The sequence below is a fragment of the Echinops telfairi genome, unplaced genomic scaffold, assembly GCF_000313985.2.
Source record: "Echinops telfairi isolate 266 unplaced genomic scaffold, ASM31398v2 ScPeMD7_70;HRSCAF=299, whole genome shotgun sequence".
NCBI lineage: Eukaryota > Metazoa > Chordata > Mammalia > Afrosoricida > Tenrecidae > Echinops > Echinops telfairi.
The window spans coordinates 34,331,289-34,340,957 of NW_022103968.1; the positions used below are offsets into that span (position 1 = coordinate 34,331,289).

Genomic DNA, 9,669 nt, shown 5'->3' on the forward strand with positions numbered 1-9,669 from the left:
GATACTTGCAAATGATCCTTTTGCAGCTTTCAGTTCCAATACCATCAGTTAGACTAAAAGTTGTGATAGAGAGAATTCCCCTAAAGAGACTCCATTTCGGATTGGTCAGATAGGAAGGGCTTGAGAAGATCAACAAGCCAAGACGCCCTTCTTTGGAACGATTGGAAACAATCTTTTTTCACATAAATCCTGGATAAATCCCTTTTACGTATAAAGTCCGGAAGCCAAGTTTCTCCTTACTTTGGAAGCACTGTGATGAGCAGGTGGAGAAAGCCTACAATCTTTTAGTTCTGCAGGCTCAAGATACTATCAGATGCAATGTCTGACACATCATGAGTTGGAGGCTATTAGAGCTTCAGTGATGAGGGTCATTGGACAGAGGTGGGAATCCTTTGTATGTACTCTGTACTTCCTGATTAACCTCCCAAGACTTTCTAGATATTAATTCTCCTTTGTACTACAGAATGCCGGCCTGAAGAAGTTCCAGACATAAAACGTGCTGTGCGAATTCATGATGATCGTATCACAGTGCAGCATGGACAGTGAACATCACACTGGCATGCTAGAGTCTAACAGAGATTTTTTCCCCCAGTGAAGAAATTACAGAATCAACCAACCATGGATTCACAGGTTTTTACATTTAACGTGTAACATGGAGCATTATCACAAACAATTCCATGAGAGAAAAAGACTATAAAACCAATAGCATTATCATGGTTTAAAAGCGATTTATAAATACATCTGCATATATTTTCCAAAGTCCTCTAAGTATTTGGTCTAGAGCGTGAGCGAGGTGTGTATTAGACTGAACCACATGAAACTGTCATTTTTACCATTTAAGAAGGTCAGATATTGGCTTTTTCATATGGTTCAAACTAACCAAAGCCTGAGAAAGTTTTATTTGGCATCACACTATAAATTCAAAGAGAAGGTATACGAGATTCTATTTCCAGTGACGGAAAACATTTTAGGATGGAAATGTGTACACGGCCATGCTAATATTTCTCCTGTAACTTAAAAACCCCAATTCTTAGTGTTTACAAAAACAGAGAAGACAATTCAAATGACAGAATCATAGCAACAGTTATTAATGTTACTGAAACAGAACCATCTGCCAACTTTGACCATTGGAGACTGTTCTAAACATTGCATATAAAAAAATCCAGCATGAACATGAAAAGGCACAGGGATGGGTCAAGAAAATGATAATCACTTACAAAAACCTAGAAAGTACAGTGAATTCATTTGGATCATTTTAAAAAAATCTTTTCTATGTGCGAATTTATGGACACATAAGATCTGCGTAAGATCAATTCTTACCCACCTCCTCCAAGTTTCTGCTTTGGCCTCCTAAGTGGAATTATATATTGCAAATGAATCCACAATACTGTAAACAGCAGCATTATTTTCAATAAGCTTCGTAATTCCGACGCTGCTAAGAGAGCATCTAAAATTTCTCCCCACTCATAGCCCATCAGTACCAAAAATATACTATGCTTAAAAAAAATATTTCATATAGCTATACTAGTCATAAAACATTGTTGCCGTTTTCTTCTCAACTAACGAGCTCTCTGATCCATGGCACCCCATCAAAAACCGGACCAAAATTAAAACAAGAAAGCTATCTATATATATATAAATAATTGATAGACCAAACAGATCAACTATTCTTAATGAAAGACATACCATATTTAGAAATGGTATTTCAATGATAAGATTTATTAAATATGATCGAAGTAAACGTAGATTTTGCAGGAGCATGGGTGTGGCGCGTTTGAGTTAAATTAACTGTAGGGTGCTGTGCTTGAAAAAATATTCGCCAGGGGTTCTGTTTCACTTGCAACTCTGGTACCATTTACGAAAGGCTGCACCGCTACTACTGGCCACGACGCAGAGTGCGCCGCCCACTGTCCACCACGTTGGCACATCGTTAAAGAAAATGATCTGAAAGATGAAAGCGAAGACCACGTCCATGGTCTTCGTGAGTGCGACCAGCCCTGCCTTTTCAATCTGAATTGCTTTCGTGAGGAAGACTTGCCCCCCCAGCCCAAAGAGCCCGATGAGGATGAGGAACAGCCTGTCCAGTCCGCAGTGCGGCAGACTCCATTCTCCCAACGCACAGAGGATGATGACACACTCCAGCAGGCCCAGGATGACGTAATACCAGATGCTCAGAAAATAGTCCACCGATTTCCCCATTTTCCTCAGAATCACCAACGTCACGGCAGCAAACACGGCGTGTCCGACGGCGGCGAACGTGCCCTTGAGGTGGACGGAGTAGCTCTCTCCGGCCCTCTCAGCAGTGGAGCCGAACAAGAACGGCGGCCGCACGATCAGGATCACCCCCGTGATGGTGAATACGGTGAAGAGCGCGTCCCAGGGGCTGTACTTCTCTTTGAGAAACAGACAAGCGAACAGAGACGTGAACACTGGGGTGCTGAAGGTGATGACGGTGGCGTCTGCCAGGGACGTCGTCTGGAAAGCGTAGTATAAGAGGATCATCGCGGCAGAGCCCAGCAGTCCTCGGAGGAGGAGGAAGACCCGTTGACCTTTGGGGCCTACGAAGCCAGTTCTATAAATCCAAACGGAGAAAGGCATGTTAAGTAAATGTGGTAATTGTCTTTAAATTACCATCGGCCATTGAAAATTCTTTTTCAAGTCCTAAATATATTAAAAATTAAGGAACGGTCAGTGTGGTAACATCCACAACGAGCTATTGTACACCTTTTAAAAACCATGGCTTTCCTAAATACAGCTAATGACATTAAAGTGTTCACAGAACGAGTTAAGCAAAACTAGTATAACAGATAGCTATACAAATACTATCATTGTAAGTCAGGACATATAGGTAACATTCCTATATATACGAGGACCTCATCTTCCAAAAGTTTGTGCAAAGATTCCATGACTTCATTCCTTTTTTCCATGCAATCTTGAAGCATCCTCGATCTATGTGCATTTGTGGCTGCTAGGTGCCACTGACTCACTTCCAACTCAGAGCGGTGCTCCACGACAGAGCGGAACTGTCTATGGGGCTCTTTTTGGCGATAGTCTTAAGGAAATAACTCACCAGGACTTTCTCGTCCAGCGCCAAAAAAAAAAAAAAAGAGTGGAAGAGAGAAAAAGCAAATAAGCAGAGCCGTTAATAACGGGGATGCCACAGGTAGACTCACAATTTTCTTTCTTTTATATTACTACAGTGAAAACGTGCTATTTTTACATGAAGTGGCATTTTAAAACCTACGTTTCCCTGTGTAAGGAAACCTGGCCCTGGCTAGTGTTTACCTTCCCGAAGTCTGAATGTTGAAGCAGCGCTGACATTTTACTCATTGAGAGTTAACACTGTGAGGGAGAAGGAGCGCTGGTGGCGGAGTGGGTTATGAGCTGGGCTGCTAACGACAGGGTCAGCAGTTTGGCTCCACCGGCTGTGCCATGGAAGAGAGGAGACTCTATTCCTATAATGATTCACAGTCTTGGAAACCCCAGAGGGGCAGTTCTACCCTGCCCGTAGGCTCACCAGGAGTTGGAATTGGCTTGATGGCATGAGTTTGAAAATGAGAAAGGGTTAAAATATCATGGAAGGGTGTGTGTGTAGCATTTCGATAAGTATAAATTATGCTACTTAATTTTCCCCCCAGTTACATATCTAGTAGTCACAGGTCTGTACCAGTTCCTAGCTAGGTGCACTTACTGATTAGGGTGGCGTCTGGGCCTGCCATGGAAACCCCGGGGTATCTGGAGTCAGAAATGAAAGCTTGGGCTTGTTTGGGACCAAAGTTCTCACACAAAAGTGAAGTCAAGCAGGTCAAAAGAGGTTAGGGACAAGTTTTAAGGACATTCTTCCTGTGTCCCCGCCTCTGTCAATACTTTGAATTCTAAAGCAGCGATGGTTATATTCGAATCCGTTCTGCTGCCACTGTTAAGTAATTTCTGAGACGGTACCCTCTGTACTCACACAGAAAACCTGACCATATTAATCAGAGCAGGGCGCCACCGTTCCCCCCAACTCCTTGGATCATGGAGTGAGCCGGTTCTGAGCAGTCGGCAGCGTGTTGTGAGACAAAAGGAGTCTTGGTGACAGGTGACCAGAAAGGGATGTTTGCTGTTAGTTTCCTTTCTAGTGTCAGCATCTTTGTCCAAGGAGAAAAAGAGCCAGACAGACACCAGGGGGCCCTGCTGGTCTCTCCTCTCAGGGTTCTAAGTAGAGTGGGGGGTGTGGAGGTTATTGATGCTGGGCGGGGGGGGGGGGCACAGGGCTGGGTTGGGAGAGTACAGTGAGGGCTGGGGAATATTCTACAGGGAGAAAGACAGGGTTCTCTACTCCCAGAGTCCAGTTACAGTCTCGGAAACTCACAGGGGCAGGTCCACCCTGTCCTGTAGGGTCACTGTGAATAGGCATGGGCTCCATGGCAGTGAGTTTAGTTTCTAGAGTTTTACTTTCTTTCCTAAGTGATTTCACATAGAATTAATCATTCATCTTATTTCATCATTCTACCACTTAGCAGGTCCCTCCAGAGTACGGAAATCATGAAGCAGGCCTTCTTAAGGCTACCCTTCCGGCTTGTGTCATCCTCCTGGGAAGACCTAACTATTGCAACTGTAATCCTCTGTCTGCTCTGTTCTGCCCAAGAAACCAGCGGCACCCGGACACCCTGCAACCTCCCTTCATTTTCTGCTTCTCTTCCAAATGTTAGTTAAACCGAAGGAAAAAGTGAGGGGGATTCAAGGAGCGGGGAGGGATTGCAAAGGCAAAGCATGGTTTTCACAATGGGGGGGGGACATGGTTGCTCCTTTCTCCCCCTTAGCTGGGCCAGTGGTTTGTGCGTGTGAGAGCATCTTTTGGGGTGGATCTTAATGACTTTTCACCTCAGGTAGCCAGAGCGTATAGAAGTGGGACATATCTACGTTCAGGGTGGAATTGGTACTCTGGACTAAGCAATTTAGGCAGGTCAAAAGATTGACAGGCATTTATTATCGATACCTTCGACGTGGCCATGAACACATACTTACTTTCTGTATATTAAGCAAGGGATAATGACTAGCATCTGGAACACACATCGAAACGCACTGATTTCGACAGCATGGACGTCCTGCACTTTTTTGACAAACAAAGAGCCCACTGAGAAAAGGAAGGCAGAGAGTAACGTGTAAAACAAGCCAAGTCCAGGGCAGGGCGCTTTCTTCTTGCCTTCTGAAAAAGAGTAAATTCTGGTCAGTTCTTGCCCCGAGCACACAGGTCATCCTGTTCATTTACAAATTGAAACACAGTGACCAGTGCCAACGGCCTCACCAGTCTGCAAATACGACCTCTTCGGTGTGTCCCATTTTCTAGATCTGTGCCATTTCCCCAAACCCTATAAGTCACCTAAGTCACCGAGTCTGGGGAACGCGGGGGCTTTCGACTCCCGTCACAGTCTACCCTGTGCTACAGGGTTTCTGTGGTTCAGCACTGACTGGATGGCAGGGAGGTGGCTTGAGTTACAGTGTGGCCTCGCGTAACAAGGATTTCCAAGGGCCTGCACTCCTTCCAGGTGGTTCAAAAAGTTCATGGGAAAATGGAACTTTTCCACAAGTAGAATTTCCCCCCAGACTTTCTGAAACACCCTCCTGAGTCAAGAAGACGGAAGCGTGGCAAGAAATACTTGTCAAGATGATAAGTAAAAATGCTCCCAAGTGATAATAACATCGGACACCATCTCACTAGTGACGTCAGCTTTAATGTAGAAACTTCTCCTCCTCTTTCCTGGAAAACAGGTGATGGCTGTGGTGCAGGGTGATCTGACCTCCCCTTCAGCCTGTGAGCCCCTCAGGGCTAGGACCTGGTTGGTAGTGTTCATGGTTGGCCCATGGCAGACCCTTCTAAATAGTTGCCAAGTATGAGAGAGCTTCACAAAACTCTCAGGCTTTAACAATACTGGCACCAGCCTAATCTGTGATTATGTGCCCGCATTTCTTACTGTGACCTGTTTCCGTAACTTTTCATGGTTTATGACATCTCCCCATGGGAGCATCAGCTCTTCAAAGTCTTTGTCTCCTCTGACCCCCAAGTGGCTAGCACTTAACTGGTACCCGATGTCTACTCCTGCTTGATCTGGTGGCATGAACAGAAAGGTTGACAGTTTGAATCCTTGCAGGCTCCTTGGAAGAAAGGGCTGGTGATGGGCTTCTGACGAGTTGCAGTTATTGAACGCCCTATTTTGACACACATGGGGTCGCCATGAGTTCAGATGACCTCCCTGGCCAGTGATTTTTGATCGTTTGTTTTAACTTGATCTGAACCAGGAGGCTGTTTTCCTTAGGGTCTCACACATTTGATCCACTAGTGATACTCTAGGTGTGTCTTAAACGAGGTTTTAGCTACTGACCTTCCTATGTCTCTCACGGGAGGAGGAGACCCTCTTTCCAGTCTCACTCTCCGAGGAGAACTAAATAAGGGCAGAGAGGACTCACGCTGAGAAATATTCATCCCCCCACCCCCCCAACTTCCTTTTGTGGAATTAACACAAAAACACGGGTGGGGGGTGGGGGGGGGATGAACACACATGGCCCTGGTCAGTGAAGCGCAAGAATGGAGCTGAAGGTGTGCGGACGTGTGTGAGCTGTCGTCATACGAAGACTGTCAGCAATTAACCAAGGGGAAAAAGGCAACCAAATACGGTCACTGAGTCAAGACCAGCATGGCACAACCATGTTTTCAGAAAAAGGAAAAAAAAGTCTTTCTCTAGAATTGCAAATGCCTAGTAGAACATCCGACATCGTCATAACTGCTAGATTACCTTTTGCCCGCTTTGACAAGGTGTGACGATACATAAGTCATTTCCAGGCATTCTCCAGCCCGACCTGTGCAGTCACCTCCTGGCTCTCCAGGAGGTCTCCCCTCCTGGAGGGGAGGAACAAGCAGTGTCTAGGTTATAGGTGATCTGCTGTAGGTGCCTAGAATGCTCCCCATTCTGTGTGCTCAGATACCTAGGAAACAGCTGCCCCTACCACTCGGCCCACAAGAAGGAAGCTCTCCACAACTTCCAACTTAAGTACCACAAACTACACTCCGTGGCTGGGGTCAGACATTCAGAATTAGCTTCTGAAACGTCAACCTTCAGGCCCAAATCAAGCAGTTTGTATTCAAAGAAACCCAACCAACACCCTCAGGCAGAACGGAATGAGGAGCTTCAGGACAGAAAACATCACCCTGGTCTATATTTCAAGGATCTTCTCCAATCTAAACAGGTTCATTTTTTTTCTCCAGGAATATTTTCACCAAATGCAATACTTTAGCTCTTTTAAAGGTGTTTTTATAACTCTGGGCTCAGATGATCTTTTCTTTTAAAATACATAAGCTTATGTCTCTATTACTTTGTTGCCTGTGGACAGGAGTCCTATTGATGTGGTTACACCTTGGGCTGCTAACCAGGTCAGCAGTTCCAAACCATCAGCCCCTTCTCGGGAGAAAGACAGGGCTTTGTACTCCCCCAAAGAATCATAATCTCAGAAACTCGCAGGGGCAGTTTCACGCAGGCCTACGGAGTTGATGAGCTGGCATCTACTGGATAGCAGGGAGTTTGGTTTTTGGTTTTGAAAGACATTTACTGCCTTGGCTAGATTTTACAGGCCTACTTGATCTTGATTACTTGTTAATGAGGGTGAGGACTGGTTTTATTGATGACAGCTTCCATCTCTTTTTAAATTTTTTAGTTTATTTACTTTTCTCACCAGTTTTATTGATACATAATTTACATATCAGACCACTGAATAGTTCGATCGTATCAAGATCACCACCACATCAATCTTAGAGCATCCCCAGACCCATTGCCACTGTCACTGGATAATTCAACTTTAAAATGAGTTGTGCAATCACAATGGAATTCTCTATGCCAAATGGGCATGTTGTCAGGAGAAACAAGTCCCTGGGGGTGGGATGGGGAACCAAACTAGGTTTGGTAAAGGATCAATAGATAAAAATATATTTCCATTCATTATGTCAATGGACCTGTTTTCTGAAGATACTCCCTGAAGGGTGTGGGTGGGGATGTTTGGTAGGTCAACAGAAAGCGGTACTTCAATCCTCCATGCCAATGGAGATGAGCAGAGTAGGGTAATTGGGTGGCATTTGGTTACAGATGGGCGCCCAGGTACATGCTGCCACAAGTACACTTAATAATTTGGCAACTCTAAACAATTTCAATTAAATAGGCGGCCCCAGTGTAATTTCCTGACAGAGAAGAAAATGAATACCCTGTTTAGCTTTAGCGAGTGGATCACAACCGTGGGAATTAGAATCACTTCAGTCACTTAAAAAATCCAGTTCCCACGCCCCAGCAGACTCCTTCCACAGAGTTCCTGTTACTGTATAAGGCTCCACCAGTCCTTCACACCTGGACTGGACCCACCCTCTGGGAATCCCGTTGCCGCCAAACCACGGGCCCATAAAGTGAACTATTCATGAGGACCATCCTCCGCAGCACATTTGGCCCCAAATAAAGCTCAGAGGGCGGGAAAGAAGGCCGGAGGCTTCTGTGGAGGGAACCACCACAGAGGTCATGAGACACAGTGTGTCTGAATGAGCGAATAGAAAGTCCCACAGCTCTGTAACCTTTCACTCAAGCCACAATTTAAACACAAAAGATGCTCCACCAATTTGAGAACCACAGCGATCTTGGAGAACTCACTCCCAGAAGGCTTTGCGGCACTGGCCTCAGAGCCAGTGAATCCTCTTGTTTAAACCTTGAGCCTTCCATTGCCCCTAAAGAAAATAAAGGTCTTAGGAGAGATGTATGCTGCCTGTTAAGGTCATCCAAGAACACAAGAAACAGGGGCACCAATGGCAACCTGAACTTGAACATGAGCTTTGAATGGCACTGCCACCGAGTCCGAGGACAGGGCAGTTATTGTAAGTATTTCTATGGCAATCTGTTTGGGAGTATTACCTGATCATTCGACACAAGCAGTAATTAAGTTTTGATTATTAGCGGTGTGCTTAGAAGTTCAAAGACCCCCACAAGATCCTTTACGTCAATCACTGACGGAAGCCCAAGAATACAGTATTCCTCTTGGGACCAGAATAGGGAAACCTAGAACCGGTGCGGGTTAACAGCATTCTGCCAGAATGCCATTCAGCGGGAGGTGATCTGCTAAGAAATGAACCTCTTCAAAGGCCGCGCATTTGATCAACCCAGCTTGGGGGCAGCGCTGTGGCGACAGCAGCCCGAGTGCCCAGTGCTGGCAGTGCATGAATAAATGATCAGAAGTCTGATAAGTTCTGCTGCAAATAGAGGCAGAATCCTCACCTTTGGGTTTTGCTTCTAAACTGGGGGAAGGCAAACCGCTGGGCCACACTGATGGGAAAAGACTGTCCTAAAAGGAGATGTACCTATTTCCTTCTTCTTCCAGGCTCAGACTTCTCTCTGGGGAAAGTTGCTCCACGTGGGTGGTAAACTTCATTAAGGAATGCACATAAAGCACTTCTATTGGGCCAGGGGAAAGGGCCCTAGGTTAGGACACTAACCCCGTTGCTTTAGACCTGACCCCTCAAAACTGCCCTACGCCCCCATTCAATACTGAACAATAACAAAACCAAACCCTAAGTCTCCGGGGCCTCGCTGTCCGCCACTGGAGGAGGGGGATGAACTCGATCAAGGGTCCTTTACTCGGGATCACAGGCTTTGGGGGTGG

The 9,669-nt window shown here is 45.6% G+C and overlaps 1 protein-coding gene across 1 annotated transcript; it reads right to left on the reverse strand.

The window, feature by feature from the left end:
• Positions 1-619: 619 nt before the first annotated feature.
• SLC35G1 (solute carrier family 35 member G1) lies at positions 620-7,249 on the reverse strand. The gene is made up of 3 exons (XM_045291364.1): positions 6,777-7,249; positions 5,011-5,191; positions 620-2,572 (listed from the first exon to the last, which is right to left on the reverse strand). The coding sequence occupies exons 1-3, from the start codon at positions 6,808-6,810 to the stop codon at positions 1,834-1,836; spliced, it is 954 nt and encodes a 317-aa protein (XP_045147299.1). The 5' UTR covers positions 6,811-7,249; the 3' UTR covers positions 620-1,833.
• Positions 7,250-9,669: the final 2,420 nt, after the last annotated feature.

Bases quoted from the DNA above. Each gene is read 5' to 3' on its own strand.
- SLC35G1 (XM_045291364.1), bottom strand. From the start codon at position 6,810: ATGTATCGTCACACCTTGTCAAAGCGGGCAAAAG. The intron at 5,192-6,776 runs GTAATCTAGCAG...ACTCTTTTTCAG, and splicing joins CTTGTCAAAGCGGGCAAAAG to AAGGCAAGAAGAAAGCGCCC. The intron at 2,573-5,010 runs GTAAGTATGTGT...TTGGATTTATAG, and splicing joins CCTTGCTTAATATACAGAAA to AACTGGCTTCGTAGGCCCCA.